Genomic DNA, 22,794 nt, shown 5'->3' with positions numbered 1-22,794 from the left:
TACCAACTACATCAGTGGTTCCCAAAGTGGGTGCCAGCGCCCACCCCCCACCCCATGGGGGCGTTCGCGAGCGTGAAGGGGGCGCTGGGGATGAAATGTGCGATTGGCGGGCGCTGGCTATAAAATTGGGCGGTAGGGGGCGCTGAGTGGGCGGTGTAGGTTTAGAAAGTCACTACTGCGTATAGTGTTAAAACGATTGATTAATAACGCAGCTAAATTCCCAGTAAAATGCAGAATCGATTCAGTAAAGGCAATTTAGGGTCGTCCGTCTATTTATTCAGCTACACTAGAAATGTCCATTGTTACTTGACAATGTTGATCCTGCCCATCAATGGACTAATTTAGCAGTCGGTAGTAATCCTGAAAATCGTGGTTCGTTGTGTGCTGTGCGAACAACAAAGTATTTGATCAGTTATTGCTCACTGCAAGGTGCGATGGCTTTCTAAGAGAAACTGTCTTGCGTGATTATATTCTCAGTTTCAACCGCTCGTGTATTTTCCAGTGTTGCTACCGTGGCCTTCGACACGGCGTTCTATGGTTGCGAGAAACGATATCGCCATCCTACTGGGCGGGCACATTTTCCCATGAGTAGAATATTTCCGATCTTAGTTACGATGAAACCTGATAACGGTGAAATGGCACTGTCCGGATTCATTGATAAGCCCGTGATATTTCACTGACATTTTGCGATACGTGAACTGTTCCAATTCTCAGACTTGCATGAGCTACCAGTCCAGCTCGAATTTTGATGAAGAAACATAGATCATTTATCTCACAAGATTACAGTAGCATATGGTGATTTGATTCCAAGATATATTCCAATTAGAAATTCCTCATTAGATAATCAATCCATTCTAGAAGTTTCCGGGCATGAAATGGCTGAGGAGCTGATTACATTGTAGTGTAGAACAATTTTGAGTTCAACCCAAAGTTCAATATCTCCAATCAGTCGTTCTGGATACACATTTGGATCAAATAGAAATACTGCCGCAAGAGTCGGGTTGACTTTTCGTCTTTGCCTTTCCCTCTCATATCGGATAGAACGTGTTTTCAGTGCCGTGGCAAAGTTTCTAACTCACAGCAGAAACCGACTTGACAGTAGACCTGCATGAAGTGGACACTGGAGATTTTAAAATGTGATTGTTCCTATCAAAACTCAAACCCAATATGACGAGGATGTTCAAAATATTACACCAGCTTCATCCGTCTCATTATTAGTTGTATTAAATGCAGAACGACTTTCGTTTTATGATTTAGGCGGAGTGAGGGGTTGTCGTGGGCTGGCACTTTATTCATGGTCCAGGGGGTAGCTCAAAAAGTTTGGTAAACACGGAACTACATAATAAAGAGAAGGTATTTGCTCAGTACTACATGCTTCTGTCGGCTGTCAATCAGTGAGGCATATTTATTCCTGCCTCACTCACCTTGCATTTTTCACTGCGTTGTCCTTGTTCGTGTAGGTAGTAAAGTCGAATTTCACTGGCCTCCTGACCGCACGTCAGCAGCTATGTGACTGGTGACTACCGCTGCTACTTACCCACTTCTACAGTGATAATGATTCGCATTATAAGTTGGTTGCAGTATATACGGTGGATGCCCTCGTATCGCAACTCGCAACCGGTTACCAGAGGTGGTCAGTAACGAAGTAATTCTACTTTTTGGAAGTACTCAAGTAGTTTTCCGCTACTTCTGGTACTTACTCAAGTAGATCTGATTTTCTCTACTTCTACTTCTGCTTCGTAATATTTTGTTATCTACTTACTTACTTTTCGCTATTCTCAGTTTGTCCAGTAGAAGTCGTTTAATCCTCCAATACGAAAGATAGCCTGGGGAATTTCGGGGCCGTTTTCACAGAGTATACCAACATTTAATATTCATAAAAGTCAGTTAAAGCCAAGAAATTTTGTTGCGCTTCGCGTACAGTATTTATGGAGTGACAAATCTATATCTATATCTGTATCAGTGAATATAATTTAGGTACCGGATTACTGGTTCCGCTCACACCGCATTGACGCCCATATCAAATATTTCATCACATTAAATATGTCCCTCCATAACGTTTAAAACCACGGTTTCGCAATCTAGCAATTACCTATCATATCGTATAATCTAGCAGCCACTATGACGTGTCCTGCTAATCTGGAAAATCCGGCTTTTTTGAACGTTACACCTGTTTTAGCAGATCACCTTTGAAGCTTTATGGACAAAAGACATGAAATATATTTTCCGCTTTTTAGAAGTTTTATTTGTATTTCACTTTCAATTCCGAGTATGTGTTGAAGCATAAAAGCAAGTGTAGTAATGCTTCTATTTTCCGAAAATATAGCTGCACTAAATATATATTTTACCATCCACAATATTTGTTATTTACGTATACTAATCGCGCAAAGTGTTGAAACCGTATCCGATACAGCTTCTCCGTATTGCTCTTCGCCTAAACTTGGGACCTTATAATACGAGGTAGGGCGCCATGCCATGATATTATCTAAAATGGGGTCTTCTAGTAAAAAAAAAGGGTTAGTATCGAATTTTCATATCAATACTATAATTTGCATCCCATGCTGCGAACGAACTCTGATCCTGTTGTAAATTGATACCTCCTGGGATGCATCAATACGAATCAAGCTCTCAACACCTTCTGCGTAGCTAAATTGGCAGCTTTTGACAGTCCATGCGAACGAATTATGACTGTTTTCAAAACTACTTACTTACGGTACTTACTTGAGTAGATTTAAAGTTAGTCAATTCTACTTCTACTTCAAGCAGTTTTAGGTGACTTATGGAAGAAGTACTTCTACTCGTGCTTGAGTAGATTTTTTCGTCGCTACTTCTACTTCTACTTGAGTAGATTCCTTGACTACTCTGACCACCTCTGCCGGATACACGTTTGTCTTGCTTGGTGCCGCTACTGGAATGGAATCTGCTCGCCAGTGCTGGCTGGCTGTTTGTAGGATAGCGTCCGGTGGTATTTGAACCCTAAGCGTGGAGATCGACAGACCGGTTATGTAACCCCTCGGCCACGTCGACGGATAAAACACAGAACACACAATACGGTTTTATCGAGAAACCTTATTCGCGCTTCGATGGGCAATGGTGAATTTATGTCATATTGCGGGATGTCGCTATTGAGCCATCACCGTTGGTAAAATATTAAAAACACGGAGATACTAAGCTCAATGCCGGGGTGATCAACATCGTCGATATGACTACATCATTGTATAGTTTACAGTAACGCTGTTATATTAGATATCAATCAGTAAACAGCATAGGTTTAACAGGAATCTATTATATTTTCATGGTTACATGCCTGTACTGTACATATGTTGCGAGTGCGATTTCGTGTAGTATCCACTACAAATCGAAACAGTTCAATCTTTCGGGATCGACTTAATACGATTCAAATGATCATTGGATTTCCTAGAAACCCATACAGCAGTACATGCAGTCCTGTCTTGGATAAATTTATTGGGCACTCATTTCATTTGCGACATGGGCGGTATTTTTCATAGCAATAACCGAAAGACGGTATCGCCATATGTGTTACACGTGTCGATTTGGTAGGACGAAAACGTTTCGAATCAATATTATTGATCAGACAGATCTCCACAACGAAACTGGAGATAAAAGTCACGTTCTATCGTGGTAATTCAACAGAGACGAAACATATGAACAAGACTGGCTATTTCTAATAAGCGATCTCTGTTATTGCAGTATTGTCAGCATGCCATGTAGCCATACTTTAAAATACATGGGTGAGAAATAGATGTATTTGCCAGATTTTCACCTTAGCGTTGCCTGCAAACTAGGTAAACGGCACTTTCAGGTGCTAAATTATGCTTTCCACCGATTCCGATTTGTGAAAACGAGTCTATTACATGAACTCTTATGAAGATCTCCATAAGAATTTCTTCATTTGGCATGTTTGTACGCATTGGAATGGATGCGAAAGCCCAATTGTGTACCAGCAGCCCTGTTTATCTGATTTGCACCGTCCGATAGTGTGGGAATCTGCGAAATACAGGCTTTTCTATCGCAATGTACACTTGTACAGTGTACAATAGGGTTACCATATTTTGGAATCGGGAAAGGAGGACACTTTTTCAAAATTTTCAAACCCAGAATACCGGTGGAAAATCCTAAAATAATGGTAAATTCTTTCCACTTAGTAGTCGGTTGAGCAAAAAAAGGTCAACTTTCTCGCTCAGCAACCAAAATACTGTTTTTCCTTCACTTTATCAGGTGGTTGACTGATAAAAAAAGCTTCAACTTTCGCTCGGCTCCCGAAATACCCGCCTGAGCGTTAATTCAGGGCAATTTTATGGTATCTCGGTCGAATTTGAACTGAAATTTTTTTAAAAAAAGAGGACAAAATCTAAAAAAGGAAGACATTTAGGCGTCCTCGGAGGACTTGTTCAAAAACCCGAAAAAAGGGGACAAATCCTCCTAATGGAAGACGTATGGTAACCAGAGGTGGTCAAAGTAGTCACCGTGGCTACTCAAGTAGAAGTAGAAGTAACGCCGGAATTTCTACTCAAGTAGAAGTAGGAGTGGTGGTTCAGAAGTAAGTAATTAAGTAGGCATTGTACGCTTATTTTTGCCTAGAAAACTGAAAACTGTCAAGTAGAAGTAGAAGTAGTCTAAAATCATAACTACTTAAAAAGTAGTTTGAGTAGGCAAAATCTACTTCAAGTACTTCAAAAAGTAGAAGTACTTCGTTACTGACCACCTCTGATGGTAACCCAAGTGTATAATAGCTTCCACCATTCGGGATCATATAGGCTGCTTACGACGCGGCACGAGGTAATCAGATCGCAATAACGTTAACTGACAAAGGTTACACACACAGTTTCTCTGATTCCCTTGTTGCGCTTGAAGTCATTATTTAAAGTAGCGAAAACATACCACTGATTTTTATGAGTACCACAGCACATAATTTTTAGGCCGACGACGAAGGCATTCTCGAAAAGAGGCTATTGTAATTAGCCGAATTAATAATATTGTGCAACTTAACTTAATGCAGGCGTGCGTACGGTGATACGGGGATCAGTTTGTTATTCTACTCATAATGTTCTTTTTGTGGGAGAAATTTTTCTTAGCTCAGCCTATTGATAGTCACCACTGCTTTATGCAAGATAACACACTTCGTGCCATTGCCTCTGATTTGCGTTCAAACTGAGCTTAATCAGAACGGTAATCAGCGATTCGCGCAAGAATATGGATAATCTTCCCGCAAGAAACCGGAATTTATTTGGCTGAGTAAACATGTAATCGAGGCAGACAAATTTGCGGTACATGATGGACTTTCCCTTCGGGTAAACTTACACTGCCAGTTTCAGCGTTTTGTTTCGCAAAAGCAGGCAAACATCCTCATGTTATTCCAATAAATATGTACTCGGCATACGAGGAAAATATGAATTCCTTGTCAAATTTGTGTAGTGCTAACATTAGTAACAAAAGCTATTTATTTAGTTATATAGACCTACAGCTAAATACTGCTCATTCACATATTGATCGATGATGGTGGGGACAAGTCAATTTGCAGAGACTTCGGGTTTGTGGAGTTAGCAGCAAATGGTTCTTCACACCAACATTGTATCGGGTTTAATATAGCGAGGAGGTGTAGGATATTGCTGCAGTAAATAAAAGCCACCACCACCTGAAGTGATATATCGCCTTGGTTGGAACAGTGTTTCATAATTGTCCTACCATATTTTCATTAGCTTTATTTCGGTTTACCCCCGAAGTCGCTACCAAAGTACACAGTAGTCCACCGCACTTCGCCGGCCATCGTTGATATCATAACCGGAGATGTAGCATTTCTCTACTACAGATTCCGCCTATAGAGGTATTTCCCTCATTAGTATACCTCAAGTTATGAGCAGAAACTGATGCCATTTGCCGTTGCTATAAAAACATATTTTGGGTTAGTGACGAATCCCATCAACTCCTTCCTCGCAACACTCACCGCTTTGAGACATGTGCTTTTGAATCCTCATTATTTCGAACTCGCTCCATTTCAAACTCGCTTTTCCATCCGAATGCAAGATATCTATGCCGATATATGCAGGTATATGTACCGGATCGAATTCATCTGAATATGTTATAGCTGCCGCGTCATACCGTTCGGCATACGTTCTCGTTGATTTATAGCCGGGGTCATCCCAAAAACTAATAAATATACAGAAGACGGGGCTGAATTGTGAAACTGTTAGCATGAAATCGGGGTCTCGTACACTGAACATTGTACAACTTTGTTCTAAATTAGCCAGTGGCTATAATTTTTATGAAAATGAATAAATATATATCAGAAATGCAATCGACGAAGGCTCTGCGCGCCAACACCAATACCAATAACACCAATGTTCACACCCTACTATAGATTGACACTAGAATACGATTGCCCTGTTTTGGGATCCGGAAAAGTAGACACTTTTTACAAATCGCAAAGTTAGATTACCACACTAGAAAACGGGTTATTTGAAAAATTTTACGGGAAACACTCTTGTGTTGACTTAAAAAAGGTTATTTTTTCAGTCTGACCCCCAAAAGGCCCGCTCGAACGTCCAGATTCCTGATTTCGAGTCATTTATGGCATATTTTAGTTGTACCTGGCCAATGACCTGGCTGTCAAAGCTATAAAGGAGGACGAATTGCCAAAAAGGACAACATTTGGGCCTCCTTGAACTACATTTTCGACAGCCCGTAAAAGGAGGACGAATCCTCCTAAAAGAGGACGTATGCTAGTCCGTAGATATGAAAAAGAACACTGGATGAAGTAAAAAAATTCCTGGCGTTGTAATCTCCAATCAAACGCAAAATCAACAACAACCCTCTAGTTCGATTCTCAGCAGTAGCACGTTCCGTTATGTTAAAGTGTCGTCATATGTGTCGGAAGTTTATCTGAGCTCCCACACCCCTACGTCGCTTCACAAAAAATATTCCAGACAGAGACACGACAAGAAAGCGAAAAGAAAGAGCAAGGAATGGCGTCTAAAAATAAAAACTGCTGTTGCATTTGTATACTACTCCCACTATAACAGTTGATGCAGAAATGGGAATTTTGCATGCCTAATTTTTAAGTAAAATGTACTTTTAGGATGCATTTCAATCATTTCTGTGAATGAATGAATCAACAGATGGAACTAGGCGCAGGTAAGCTTTTTAGTTCCAATCTTCCTCTATCAACACCAACTTCGGTATAGGGTGAAAATGCATCATAGTCGTCGTGCAACGTGAAATTTCGCAAATACGGAAGACATACATACTGCTGACCATTAGGATAGCGGGTACGGTCGCGAAAATCAACCTTGAACCAGGCGCTGCAAAATTTTCGTATAATAAATACTCTTATACTGGCGATACACTAATTATGAAGTTTGAAAATAAGGACATATACCCGAATGAATGCTCGGTTTTTAGCGCATTCGTTCGGATACAGCGTTTCTGTAGTGTTCAGGTGCTCTGGTTAACATGGGTGGGAGGTCACATGACACGCAGGCAAAGTACAAATTATCTATGTCACCGCGAACCGCCGTTGTCACAGATTCGGACGTTGGATAAGGCATGAGTACAAATACAGGATTGGTGAATTTTGCTAATTTTCATATACTCCGCGAAGTTATACAGTGAGGCTAAAGATCTGAATTAATGCATTGATTTTACATTTGGGCTTCGTTCTAAGCTTCCAAAATAGGAGGATATCGACATCAATGGTTATGAAAATGTGTGATTTGTGTGATATCTACTAAGTTTAATATATCCTACATATAATGCCGTCTAGACCAGAGTAAAGATGATATATGGCACACTGGGAATTTGAATTGGGTATATAAATTTTATATGTGCTTATTGCTAATATATGTCATCAATTGCGAAAAAATTAACATGACCTGTTTGCAGATTAGTGGCATTCTGCTTGAGACTGTTGCTAAAGTTGGACCAAATGATCGAACGATGAATCTAATAATCGTATGTAGGTCCTATATATATATAGTAGTTGTTGCAAAATACAAAATATTACCAAGCACCGAGAATGTTCAATGTTCATTGTACAAACAGGAAATCATTGAATGTAGGGTTGCATGTAAATCAAACGGTGTTTTAAAACACTTTCTTTAAAACGTGTTTTAATCAGTGTTTTAAATAAAGACCTTTTTTAAAGTGTTTTTTAAGTTGTAAAATTGTGCCGTCATTTTGTCAATACTTTCCTAAAAACATGTTGTATGAGCCTACGGAAAATTACCACCCGATATAGCCAACGTATATCAATATGGGATGGTTAAAACCCTCAAAATAGTCGGTTCAACATTGATAGTGCAGATATTTCGTCAAAGGAGCCATATTTACCCTATATTTTCAATTGTCAATGTTAATCCACTATGGCGTAACAATTGAATATTCGTGACGTCATGGCTTTAAAAAAAAAATGTTTTAAATTAGGGCCTTGTTTTAAACATGTTTTTTTTTAATTTGATTTTTGTTTTAAATGCAACTCTAATTGAATGGCTTTAGCATCAGTATTGTCCATCAAAAGTCAACGTCGCAAGGAACTAGAAATTAAAACCTAAAAGTTGACACACTCGTGACCCTATCGTGCGCTGCCGTGCTTCGCTATCCGGACAGCCCCATGTCTCGCCAAATCACCCTTTTTGAGAACCACTGACCTATAGTGAAAGTGGCCTGCCAACGACCATATGACTGTAATGAGAATGACCAAGCACCCTAAACTCCAAAGCAACAATAGGCAGCAGTTCAGCGCCATGCCTGGCGGATGGGGATTGAAATGAACTTCAATGTCCGATCAGAGAATCACACGAATCATTCATACATCTGTGAGACTGTATATTAAAAACAGAATTATATTATTATCATTTTCAAACAAGGCAAGTTTGTCTAGCTCAAAATGCACGGTGCTCTGAAAATATTGATAATTCGTAAAATCTGATGTTAGTAGGACACATATTTATTTTCGGCTATCGCATGTTTACAATCGTAAACGAATAAAATGATCGCAATTTTTCAAGATTTGGTTAGCATACATCTACAGCTACAACTGTGCATATATTTAGGCGCGGTTAGACGAATAAATAAAACGCGTGAATGATGAACTTTTGCGATCGCGTCAGCTTAAATTTTGTATGGCCCTGCACAGGCGGCACAGGCGACGTAACCAAAACGCTTTCAGGATCAGTAAGTATACGCAGATAGATACCTATGTGACTGACATTGAATCGTCAGCAGTACAGCTATAGACTTAGCAATGAACGCATCCTTCGAGTAGTTCCGTGCGTCGTATGCAGAGTCGTAAGTCCTGCATGGTAACGGACCGACACATTGTCCTCCAAGACATTCATTGCATGCGTTACACGTTCTTTTAGCTGCTCTACGGCGAGTGAGATTTAGCGAGACTCGAACTCTGCATTTCTAGTGACCTAGAAATTTCATAGTGTGAGTAAGTGGACCGGATTGGATCAACACTCCTCTCATATAACCAGTAACTATCTGGCGACACGCGCGGTGCTCGCGAGTTCATAAGCAATGCTGCTGCATGCTGCATAACGATGTAGTCCTGGTCACACATATTTTTGCTCTGTTTAAGACAGAGATCGGCAACCTATTTCGTTAAAGGAGCCATGCTGACTCCATAAATTTTCAATTATAATCTTAAGGAACCATATTACAACTTCAGTCCATTGTGACGCCATAATTGAAGATTTGTGACAAGGACCCTGTTTTGAACATGTTCGTTTTAAATTGATTTTTCTTCTAAATACAACCCTGCATAAGTGAAGTTTGGGTTCACACGAACTCCCACATTTCACGTATACGAGAAATCGTTGCGCCGTGGCCCGCTGACCGAACTTCGGACAGGCTTGATTTAGTACAAAGGAACACTGTGTGATATTTGTCGAGTAGCCTATATGACACCATGACTGTATCATTGAAGACAATATGATTAGGAGAGGTGTTATCTTCCCGTACAAACATTCGTTTATTCAGTATAATAATAATTTCATCTTTTCAAAACACCACAAGAATGCGATAAAATTAAAAGATAAGACTGAGTCGAAACGTCTTGTAGTATAGTCTTTGAATCAGCCTATAACCTATAAATTGGAGGCGTAAAAACTGAATGGAAAGTAACAGGAGATAAATGTGGGGACATGTGGTTGAAAAGAAGTGTATCGGTTGGCAAAGTTGATGGATATGTGAGATCGTGCTCTGGCAATCTCGATAGCTGCCTACCAACAGGTAGCCGTATCTAATTTGATTATAAGACACAGTCACCTGTTGGATAAAAGCGTTGAGTCTTCTTGTGTATACTTCTAGGACGGTATACATATCTCATACAATCTTATCAAAGCTGAATGCTTGTACTAGGGAATTAGACACACGCGCATGCGTGTAATGTCACTACATAATCACCTGCGAACTGACAGTGCACACGGACCTTTATTACTAATATTCAATGCAGCGTCAGGTACCCGCATAAGCGAAGCACGGTGGTGGTGGTGGTATACACATTTCAAGTAGATATGTCACTACTACACAAAGGCCATTGCTCTCTGTTTTATTTGGGATTCGTGCTTTGAGCAAATAATCTGATTATTCCACCTCATTGGGGAGCGATGTTATCAGCCCAAACCCATATTTTATTCCGGATGTCTCTTTCAATCACGTTGTATTCAAGGACATTACAAGTAATTCATCAGACGCACGTCCCCTATTTGACGTATGGATTTTGCCGAAGTAACATCTGAAGACCTCAATCGATGTGATGCTGAAGCAACAGTAAATCGCCAAGGTTAATTGGGTATTGTGGTCGGCTATTTTCATATCAGGATTTCATATCCTTATCGAGTATGCTAAAGTTGTTATATGGAACTTGGAACGTTATTCAGTCCCTTTGTCGAGTACATCAAGACTTCCGGAACTGGGAGTCGCGTAACGAATTTCATGGGTCGCAGAGAACGATCCAATTCCACACCAAATACCGTGCATTGAACTAAGGTACTCTCGAATGTTCAAATCGGAGACTTCGCAATTGTAATATGCCAATGCACTTGTGTGATGGCAACGGATCTTGCTTTGTTAAAAAGGATTATTTTCGTTAACATAAAAAAATAATAAAATATTCCCGTTAATATGTTGTGTTATCAACTGATCTGCCACGCCGGATCTTGTATTTTGGATTCATTCATCACTGCACATTGCACAATACCTTACCTGGCTCCTTGCGAATTTTTTTATTGAGGGGATTAACTAGTAGAAGCGTAGTTATTCGAGTTTTTCGTTGATAATTCTCGGATTATCCTTGATCGTTGGATTATCAACGAAAAACTCAAATAACCCCGCTTTTACTATAGTTGGAATTAACTCAAATTTGTTTTGCATCGTCTCTGAAGACGACTCAACAATTTCATGGGGTTGACAGAAAAAATTGATTTTTTTTTTTCTAAATTTTTGTTAATAAATTAAAATTTTTAATTGGATCTGCGGAGTCGTATACTTGTTAGAATTGCATCAAATTTGGTGAGCAGCGTTTTTTAGGGTAACCTGACAATTTAATCAGTGAATGGCTTGAATCCGGGGGAAAAAGTTATTTTTGAACAGCCCTAGCGGGCATGCATTCGATATCGAGATTATTGGGCCTTACAGTTGAACAACGACGCTATCTCGTCACCTACTCAAGCTTAATAAATTGATATCTTAGTAAATTTGGGGTACCGGGCTTATCGAACGCCTTGAAATCCTAATTAAGGATTGCACCGTGTGTTGATTGATCAGATAGAAGCAGACACGGCGGCGCCTGTATGACAATGCTATTCTCAAATCCACATTGTCTTCGTTATCATAGGCGAGAAATGGCTTTGAAGGGACATTGCTGTCGTTAAAATACATTCATTAAATACGATTTATTCCTTGTATATGTGGATAAACGGGCTAATAATGTATGGATTCCGCAATCCCGCCCGCCAAGTACTTAATTTTCCTACATCCGGACCACCGACTGGAGAAGTTCCTCGCCCCTGATACAAACCGTGAGAGGTCACGAATAAAATTGGTCGCGAGCAAAGATGTTTTAGAAGCCCTGGCTTACATTGTGTGTTGATATCACCGACTTCCGACATGAGTCGAAAGTTAGCCGTCGATAAAACGTTTCGTTTGTGTCACTATGCGAGTCTGGGTCATAATTAGCACGAATAAACTATCCTGCGATAACGTTAGTCATGCAATGTGCATACATGAATTAATCCGGTACGTGATAGCAACTGTGCGTCCATTTGAAAAAGGCTATCAATTCACGAAATTGACTATACATCGTATGTGGCGCCAGCTCATGTGTCATGCTGGCAACAAAATACTGACAAAATGGTGATACCTTTGTAATGATGTAGTTACTTCGATAAGGCACGAGTTCTCAGCTTGTCGTATTTATTAGTACCAGTCGTCAATAATATCAACACGTAGTATATAATATATGCTACTTCATTTTGTGTAGACAATTTCTTGAACAACTCAAGATGTCTTACACATACATGTCGTCATCATCATCATGCATATACGTATGCATGAACGAAGAAAAATAATTTCGTCGGAACAACAAACAACTTTGGATTACCAACCTCGACCAGCTATACCATGCCATTGTGGCTTGCTGTCTTTGCTGACTCAACTTCTGTGATCACAAATGATATTTTGTTGCAGAAGTTGATATCAGCCATTTTGGTTTTACATTCCGTTTTTCCTGAAAATAGATCTGTCGTTATATTCATGAAAGCGTTGTGCTAATTGATCAGGCATCGAGTGGGAAATCCAAAATTGTATATCATAGCAATAGCAGACAATATAAAAAGAATCGCACTTCGGGCGTATGCCACGATAGGATTCCATGCAATTATCGCCGCATTAAAGAAAGTAGGGCAACCAAGACAGTGTTAGACCAATGAAATTGACAACGTCATATCACAACGTCCCAAAAGTCGCACACTTTACCATTTTATGCTCGATAGACAATGAGGTAAAAGCTGTTCATTTACTTCCCATTTTCGCACGTGAACTCAAATCCGAGGTCCGTTTACTGTAATTGCGTTATGACAGAAGCGTGTGTTCTCAGAATACTTGCGTAGAGTTTACTTTACGGTTAGTGTGTGCAAGAAAGACGGATAAGGCGCGAATGATCACATCAAATCGCTCTTAGTGTATATATGTCTTTTCATTTGACGCTGAGCGATTTCTTTTTATTAAAGCCATATCTATGAGCGTTTCCATTGGTAGTGAACAGTTCCATGGGTGACATAATTAGTTATGTTTTTCAGAAGTCAGTTAACACATCATGACTTGTGAATCTACAAAAGTGAAAAAAGATTCATCCAGTACGGTTCCGCAGGTACAACACTAATGGTTTAGCGGTTCCAGTTCGACCCAGAATCCCCACCTAGTGCTGGGGCGTCACTTAGACCCCTACCTTTCATCCATACCGCGTAAGCGGTGTCTTGCAAATAGTATATAATAACAGTGAGCCTTGTTATAAGTCGGGCTGGCACAGCGGGCTGGTGCAATGAATTACACCAGCCCGTTGTGAAATGGCCACAGTCGAAATTATGTGAATTCAGAAACAACAATTACAAAAATTACGACAGCGTTATTTCAGTTACTAAACCTCCAATATTTTGATATGGATATGGGGAAATAAAGTAATTGGCGGGCCGGATTCCTGAATCGATACATTAATTGCGTATTTATCCACCTACATACGAAATTAATCGTATACATTGGTAATTTTAAGCGTAAAGCATAGAGATCAAAAAACAGTAGTCAATGAATATCTTAAAGCAATGTAGACCTACTTCAATAGTTGTTGAAGTCAATGAGGCATTTGTGGAATATCAAATTTGTCAACAAGTTTTTTGAATTGGCTGCATGTTGGACGTACAAACCTGTAATAAAGACTGCACGTAGACATAAGTAAGATTGGAACGCAGCTTTGTCTTGTAAATGTACATGGTCGAAAACATTTGCACACAAATGCATGCAGATTCGTAGAATAATTGCAAGGAAAAATTCCTGCGAAACGTTGGTTTGTTCAAAAAGCGTATTAAACCTTTACCCCTTCCCGTTATTGTATCTCATTTGTTAATGCAGATACAATATGAATGCACTATTCATATCATAATGAACCAGGCATAACTATATACATATGACTAATTACACCGCGACCGTAAGTAAATGCCCAAAGCCTATACATGAAGGACATAAAGATGCACACGCCCTTTCAGATATGCCGGCCGATAACCCGAATGTATAGCGCTATGCTGATTACTGATATGGCAAATAGGCTTACCCTTGCCAGAAGCCAGAAGCCAAACAATGGAACCATGGCATTAGCGATAATGCCTGATCTACGCATTGAATCTTGATTCACCCAGTTTATGGCAGTTAACGTTTGTGCTCCATGACCGAAACTGCAAGTTATCAGCCCCCAACCCTACCCAAATAAACTCTTTCTCTGACCCCCCCTAACGTGTGAATGCCAGAAACGAGTCCGAACAGGCAACGTCGACCGCAAGACTTAAATTTCAATCAGCGTACTGCGCATTAACTTTGTAGACTCCCGAAGCCTGAAAAGAATGCATTTTGTGAATAATATTGGTATATTTTGTATTCATTATTAATAAATTTTATATCCTCTCTCAGCCCACGTAATCAGCTTTACCGATATAGCTTATGACTTTCAAAGTTGATGTATCGTAATTGTATGTAATAAGCCACGTTTATTGTTCAATCCACACGGTCAAAAATATTTATTTGCCTTAATTCAGTACCCAATACAGCCCCGCACCGGCAGGCTGCACAGTGCACATCCAGAGACTGAAGCCTCCCAACGGCCTCCAACGACCTCAAGCGATGCTAGAAGTATTCCTTTCTCTCGTAATTGGGAATGCAGTTAACTACTATCTGTAGATTCCGTGTTTTATTTAATTTTTTTATTTAAAAATAATATTTATTTTGGCAGGTGGGTGCCTATATTAAAATCAAAAAATATCGTGACATTAAATCGAGCGAAGAAAAAATTATAGTTGATTTACATAATAGTATTTGGCCCTCTTTGAACTCGCACCCGCTTACCAAAATGGGGGGGGGGGGAATTGTGCGGCAGTTACGGTCCTGATGTGCACGCGTTCCTATTTCTGCTATATTGCTAGGCCACTTAGCTACAGTCCAGCCGTGGCAAGGAATTCAGGATTATCAAACACGAGTGATTTGTAATCTCGTATCTGGATGATATGGTGTCAATTTGTAACGAGTGAGACTGACGCCACAGTTCGTTTGATAGCGCGTTTTCCCGACAGGGTACTCTTTGCATTACACATCCACCCGTTTGCATTCTGCGAAATACCTGTTCGTCATCAACAGCCGACTACATGTTCGACGCGAAGAAGGGGTCAATCGCCTGCTCAAAAGTCACATATTAACAGAATCGTGCAAATATTGACCGACAACAACGCTCCAGTTTTACCTGTTATCATCCGTTCCCATTAATTTTATGCCACGGAACGACATAACGCTCATGTAAAATGGCGGGACTATTACTTTTGCTGAGAGCCGCAGTAAAATTCTATTTGGTTTGCGACGTTAAGACCGTCACTGAAATCTCGATCGTATAATGCCATTTATTCCAAACCCTTTTTTACGTTCACAAAGAAACTGGACTGGATTTTTGTGTAGTGCATATTGTGCCTACGATATTTAAGATCGACATATGAATTTTTCGTGGTGACCTCCGGGCGAACTTTGCTTATAACATGTCTCGGGTGGACTGAAGTTTAATAATCCATGACTAAATAGGCTTGAGTGTGTCTCCGAGCGGAATTTCATGCTATCATCAGAAGCTACAATGGGAAAGAGAAAAGTCGGACTTCAATGGAAGAAATTTCCGTTGTTTTCCGGAGTCGGACGCAAAATCTTTGTGAAAGCCTCGAATGGTCCCTTTGTGCAATTCTTGCTTCCCGGGTGTGGTACACATTGCCAGAAAGCTCCTTTGTCTGCGAGTAATTGATTAACGCGGGGCCCGTTTAATTGAGGGGCCCGATAGAGCATTTGGTGCTTTTGTCGGAACGCTTGGCAAACATGAGTGGCCGTTCACTCTAAATGTCCTAAAGAGCGGGCCTTGACGCGCTAGAATATAAGCGATTGTTAATATTTTCTAAAAGCCCAATCATTCCGAGCAGAGGTACGCCCATACTGGTTTATTTGCGCCGGAACGCGCGCGTAGGTCGTGCAAATATTTGCTGGTAGATTAATCATTGAATGCGTTCGTTTGAAGGTCGCTTCATCTGGCCAACGATAAATTACGAAAGGCATCGTTTTTGTCATCCGACCGGCGATCCCACGACATGAGATATATTCGATTTGATAATATATTCGCCCTGCCCATCTGTAATAAAGCGGTTGATTCCTAATACCGATTCAGACATAAGGTTATTCCCATGTTGCACAATTCAACAACCTTTTTGACACTATATGGACAATGGACATAGGCTACTAACAAGACATACGGACTATTTTATTCTAACACACCTGCCTTTAAAACAGTGTAAAACATATTTTGTGGTCCTGCGTCTACCAGGTATACTATAAGCCTATTTATACTCTCTAAATTTTCTTGTTATATAATTGCTTCCTCACCAGATCATACCACATATGAGTTCACACTGCACACTCAAGTCTCTTCCAGTTAGTCTTGCTCACGCAGTCCCAGTGGTTCGGGATGCCTGTTCTGGGATCATTCCAGCTGTAACGTTGCTATTTGTAGGTTGTAGCAAACAATTTCCGTGTGTATTTTGACTTATTGAGTCCGGCAAATGTTTTTGGGTAAATAATTGCGTCTAACATTATACATAAATATCTTGCTTGCTTGTCAAATAGGAAAAGCAAACGACACTATTCCACTTTATGTCCGCATGTGGCTTGTCATCTCTGGTTGGTGTTCTGGCAAATATACTCCAAGTTTGATTTGGCTAACCCAAACAGGTAACATAAATACACATTTTTGGTTGTTTAGGAGAGATACTACTGCTTACTTTTCCTTATTCATGCTCGGACTCGGTTTACACGACTAACAAAATACTGTCCATGGAATCAATATAACACTGCGTTATTTAGTTAACAAAATTGTGGACAGTTTGATAGACCGGACTGTAGTCAGGGTCAACACCTTATAAGTGTTACTACCCGTATGATTACATTGGATTAATTTCGGTTTTAATGCATTGTAGAGGTGACAAATCCTGCCAAGTCAACATAATATTTGGCTCCATATTGTAGATGCCATATTTAACAACATATTTGAGGAGACATATTGACTGAGTTGAACAAGAAAAATTTTCCATATCAATGCTCCCTGTTTACTCGCAATACAAGACAAGCTAGAAATGTTTTCAGTGACATATTGACTTAAAACTATCTGTGACTAGTCAATTCAATGTAAACGTAACAATGCCGGCATAAGATTATTTATATAAATAACTGATCATAATTCCAGAGTACATATTACATACCCTTCGTTGACACATTTCCATCAACCTACAATGGAAATAAACAAGATCTTGCGTGTGGAATGATGGGGGTATGTGCACACTACATATATGCATGGACACCAGTCACTGATCATAATCATGTACAAATTAGCTGCAGCAGGTGACCAAATTCTGAACGTCAATATTAATTCAAGCAAGACTGCACACCATGGTCGATTGTCCGAATAAGTCGCGATTCCTAAAAATATCAGATTAATTTGAATTTGGAAAATCACAGAAAAAACACTTGATTAATAGTTGTCTCAAATCTGTAAGTGGGACGTGCGTAGTTATACGCTATATCCAGGCTGTATACCTGAATTTATAGAACATACTTTTTTATAGGCTTGCCAACATGGTTGTGAAATCGAAATGCATACGGGTTGTATATAGTCGGAAAATGTTAATATAATAGAAATAGTGGGTATAATTGAATAGGTGCGATTGAGTCCATATTGGAATATTATTTTACCAGTATCAAACCCTTGCTCCATCTTCCCCATGCGTTGCATAATTTCATGTGTCAGTTTTAATATCGCGACATTCATTCATTCTAATTTATCATATACCTTGTTCAATAAGCACTACACAGTGTCCATTGTGCAAAAGAGCATCAACTGAAATCGGCGTGTGTCATAGAATTCGCCAATAGTTACAGTCAAGTGCAATTGAAGGCTTACCTGCGACCGGACAGTAGCACATGGTGCATCCGAAGTAATGGCACCATGAAATGACGGGTGAAATATTTTCCGCACGCTGACTGATTTTCAGCGCCCAGAGCCGCGGTAACCTCTTCTTGAACTTTCTGTCATGCTTACGTTAAGTTGTAAAGATTCACAAGCAACAGCGTGCGGGCGTGAATTTGTCAATTGTTCATTATGAACTACGCTAGATCATGGATTTCAGTGATACAAAATACGTTACAATCGCCGTGCCCATACGTACAATGGCAGATGCGAAGTGTTGAATGTTTTGCTATTGTTGCATCAACGTGGCGGTGGTGGAGAAAGGCATGACATTCTTCGTAACATCAGAGCTACACTTGGAGAATGGGCAGAAGTTGACTAGCTGCGTCAGATAAATATTCGAAATTTGTAGTATCGCATTTCAAGCGTCACGTTATGAAATTTAAAACAGGTCGTAAATTTCCAACGTAAGTTTTCATATAATACTTGTTGTCGATAAAATATCGGGCAAGTTGAGGCATACCCATTATCTACCGCGCCGCCTGTGAGACTACAAGTCCCTCATATTTAGACATTAATTAGGATATGATCACCCTCGGATAGCAAATAGGGCGTCCAATACACAATACCAACGTACAGTGCTCCTGGTATCTCCTGATATTTTTTCTCTCGCACGGATAGAGTAGACGTTAAACATTAAATATCGCAATACCGCGTATCGAGAGATCTAACGTATAAATCGGCGAGCTGGTCCATCGCTCATATCGAAAAGGATTCGTCAACGTCGGCACTTAGTCCAAATTGTTTTTGTCGCGAGTCGTGAAAGGTCAGTGTACGAGAAATATACTGGATTTTTCGCTTCTGAATCAGCAGAGAAGATGCTCAATCCACCAAATGAACTTATGAACGGCGCGCGCTATTCTTATCAAAGCGCTTACGCCACAACAAGCATTCCAGGATCGTACGCTACGGGAGCCGCCAGTGCAGCCATGCAATTGCCAGTGTATACTGGTAATCAGTCAGGGATAAATCAAGGATTTCCAACAGGAAGTCTGAATTACGTTAATCATCCGGGAATTGGGCATACAGGAGCGGTAATGCCGCAAATATCCACAGGTATGAAGGCTCAGCCGTTACAGACTTCGCCATATCCGTCCATGACGCCAAATTTTGCGCTCAACGCGAACTTAGGAGTAGTCCCGGGGTCTCTTCCGGGCCCGCCTCGTCAGGATAAAGCATACCGTCGGAATTATACGCACGCAAAGCCCCCGTATAGTTACATATCTCTCATCACCATGGCGATTCAATCTAGCGAGAGCAAAATGATGACGCTTAGCGAAATTTATGGATGGATTATGGAGTTGTTTCCGTTTTACCGACAGAACCAACAGCGGTGGCAAAATTCAATAAGGCACAGCCTTTCATTCAACGACTGCTTCGTAAAAGTGCCCCGTTCGCCAGACAAACCAGGAAAAGGCTCTTACTGGTCACTTCATCCCGACGCCGGGAACATGTTCGAAAACGGATGCTACTTACGCAGACAGAAACGATTTAAATGCGAGAAGAGAGCAGCCATGAAGGCGGCGCAACGGAAACAAGGCGACGGACCGGACGACGATGAACAAGACGGCCAGGTACCAATGATGGATGTTTCGAAGCGAGAAATTTTAGCCGACCATCAAGCTGAGCAAATGACATTGGTAAATGGCGTGGACGGCGTGGATACGAAACCCTCTTTCGAGACACTACACCCGCCGACATCAGATTCGAATCTTCCTGTCGCGCAGGCTGACGAAAATAAGGAACATAACCCGCCAGCGGCAACACCAGTAGCCACACAAGAGCATATGGAGATGGACCGAAGAGTTACGCAGAACAGTGTGCAGGGCGAAGTAGCTTCCATGCTTCCTCCGCCGCATCAAATGATTCAACCCTATCCGGGGTACCCAACCGCCCATCACTTCCTTCACCAGCCAAGCTTCACTTTGGCAGGCGATCCTTCTGGATTCGGGGCGCAGTACGCGCAAATGTCCAACGCTACCGCCGTGAAACCAGACCCTCAAGCGTTTGCGCATCCTTTCTCAATAAATAGCCTGGTCGGCGATCAGCACAGGCGGGATTTACACGCATACCAGGAGGCCGCTATGCAGTATTATCCCATGCAGAGCCTGCCACATGTATCGGTACCTAATTCGGGATTCCAATCGCCCACTGTCGCCGCACAGCAGCATTCATCTCAGTCGCCTGTCTCTACCGCGCCCCAACATAACCAACAAACCATGACGACGCAGCAATTGGAAACTGTGAACCTATCGAACATTAACGGCGACAGGACGGTGTTGACCGGTATGGCACCGCCGCCAGAGTCTTACTACCCAGTTTCTGTAACTTCAATGCCGTCTCACATACCCGAGACCAGCGGTACCGTGCAATGAGGTCACTCTAATTTAAACCTAACGTATTCATATACTGAGCTAAGCCATGTCTGGAATTATGAAGCGGTGTTCGGCGCCGTTTCAGGCTGCTACATTGGCTTGATCATACAAGACGTTTTCTGTCGGTAACATCGTTAAGTTTCAATTTATTTTCCTTTTCAATTACTTTTGTTTGTGTCTCCAGTCTCGATTGAAGCAATCAACTACTTTTTGTATCATTTTTTCAAACTGCAATTCACTGTAACAATATCAGTTGCGTTCATTGTTTCGCGGTAAACAGGTGGGTTGAAGACATATTACAGTCAGCGAAAAGAACTGTGAGCACAGAGCGCTATAGGCCTAATATTGTTTTTGTTCGGTTGACGAAACGCCGAAATTCCGTTTTACCTCAGATACATTCTGTACAATGAATCGAACATTACAATTCGACGCCATTATGTTCCGTTTTGTCGTTCAACCGATTCGTGATCGCTCACGGGATGATAACTGATATTCTCTACATTGGTGACTGTTTGGCGTTTCGGGTCATTGACACAGAATCGAGTATTCCTTAACTTGGACGGGTGGAGATGATTTATGAAATAGTTGCTTATGAAATATCATCATTAAATCCCATAGGTAGCCATAGCCAAGATAACTCTTTGCGAATCTGAGGGCGTTAAAGACAGACACAGATTCTTTAGTGGTAATTGCCAAATCGGTTTGCGGTAAAAGAGATATGTTCCTTTCGTGAGATGAAACGGCCTTCACATCACCTCTACATATCTAGATAGAAAGCCCACGAACTGAATCCGGAGCTGGTCAAAGTAGTTAGTACGCAAATCAAAGTACAAGTCGCGACGTCAACTACAAGAAGCAATAACTTCCAATGCATCAGCGGTTCTCAACCGGGGATCCGCGAAGCCTCTAAACTTGCAAAATGATTGAATAGTACAAGACAGTTTCGCTTTATTACTCTTACAACATCAACATAATGGCCGTCTGAAATGAAATATCCTACTGCGCAAACTCATTTTAATTGCCAAATTGCCAATAGCCTACTGATAAAAAACATATTGCCGTTTGGAGAGGTTTGTTGGGGTGATATACATAACCACTATCCCAGACCAACCTCAAAATGAGCTGCTGCATGAAAATGAATAGGATGGACGTTTATTTCAAGAAAGTCAGCTACAGAATTCGATGAAAAAATAAGCTGACATGACGTGATGACCAACACGCTTAAAAACGAGTGAAAGTTTTAGTACAGGGCCGGCCAACCCGTGGCCCGCGAGGTAATTTCCGAAATTTCTAATATCATCAAAAATGGATTGCGCAGATTGTGAACTTGCAAGGCCAACCAAAAATTTGATTAGTCTGGCCGCAACACTTGAGATGTGATGGCTAAAATATCAGTTTCGACTCATTGACAGATCCATCAACCATTCATATATTGGTATGTCTTCGTAAACTACAATAAAGCAGAATAATTTTGCGATCGATTTATAAAGGTAAAAATTTTCTACAAGCTTAGCGCAATATGTTGTCACTCGATTTCTTGTTCTTAATATTGTTGCCCTTTTGTAAAAATTGAAGAACACCCAATGTATCAGATTGAGTCTAACTATATTAACGATTACGAGACAAAGTGTCGTTCAACATATGCGACCTTGCGTTTGCACTGGCAGTAAGACCGTCGACTATGAAACCTATAGGCACGAAATGATTGACGCATGTTGGTCGCAGCTTTCGATATCGATATGTCCATGCGCCGAATAGCCCAGTCCTCGCAAACTTAGCCCAGCGATATACAGCAGGTCCACAATATAATCAAGTGACAATATTATTGACCTATGAACTTCAAAAAATTTTCGCGATTCGCGCGGATATTAGCCCGCCCAAATGTTCGTCAATCGAATGTGGCCGTTGGCTGAAAAGGTTGGCCAGCCCTGTTTTAGTAGATCCGAAGTTTTTACAAGCTCACGCCGAAATCTCAAATCTAAATGTGAAACTTGGCAGCATGGCGGACATTGATTCTTATAGCGCAGTGGTTATCAATGTATGGGTGGATCGCAAGAGGTTAATAAAACTCAGATTTGGATTGCGGTCTAATAT

General features: G+C 40.8%; 1 protein-coding gene and 1 long non-coding RNA gene across 2 annotated transcripts; one reads left to right on the top strand and one right to left on the bottom strand.

The window, feature by feature from the left end:
- Positions 1 to 5,422: 5,422 nt before the first annotated feature.
- Positions 5,423 to 17,352, bottom strand: LOC145440326 (uncharacterized). The gene is made up of 2 exons (XR_013915521.1): positions 5,966 to 17,352; positions 5,423 to 5,904 (listed from the first exon to the last, which is right to left on the bottom strand). It is a non-coding gene; the product is annotated as an uncharacterized LOC145440326 (long non-coding RNA).
- A 1,621-nt stretch (positions 17,353 to 18,973) lies between these two features.
- On the top strand, positions 18,974 to 20,952 carry LOC145440302 (hepatocyte nuclear factor 3-beta-like). Its single transcript, XM_080317870.1, has one exon. The coding sequence runs from the start codon at positions 19,144 to 19,146 to the stop codon at positions 20,698 to 20,700; it is 1,557 nt and encodes a 518-aa protein (XP_080173996.1). The 5' UTR covers positions 18,974 to 19,143; the 3' UTR covers positions 20,701 to 20,952.
- The last annotated feature ends 1,842 nt before the right edge of the window (positions 20,953 to 22,794 follow it).

Source organism: Botryllus schlosseri, chromosome 6 (assembly GCF_051294905.1).
Source record: "Botryllus schlosseri isolate E-star chromosome 6, Bs_hap1, whole genome shotgun sequence".
In the NCBI taxonomy this organism is placed as follows: domain Eukaryota; kingdom Metazoa; phylum Chordata; class Ascidiacea; order Stolidobranchia; family Styelidae; genus Botryllus; species Botryllus schlosseri.
This window is presented reverse-complemented; position numbering and strand designations above follow the sequence as displayed.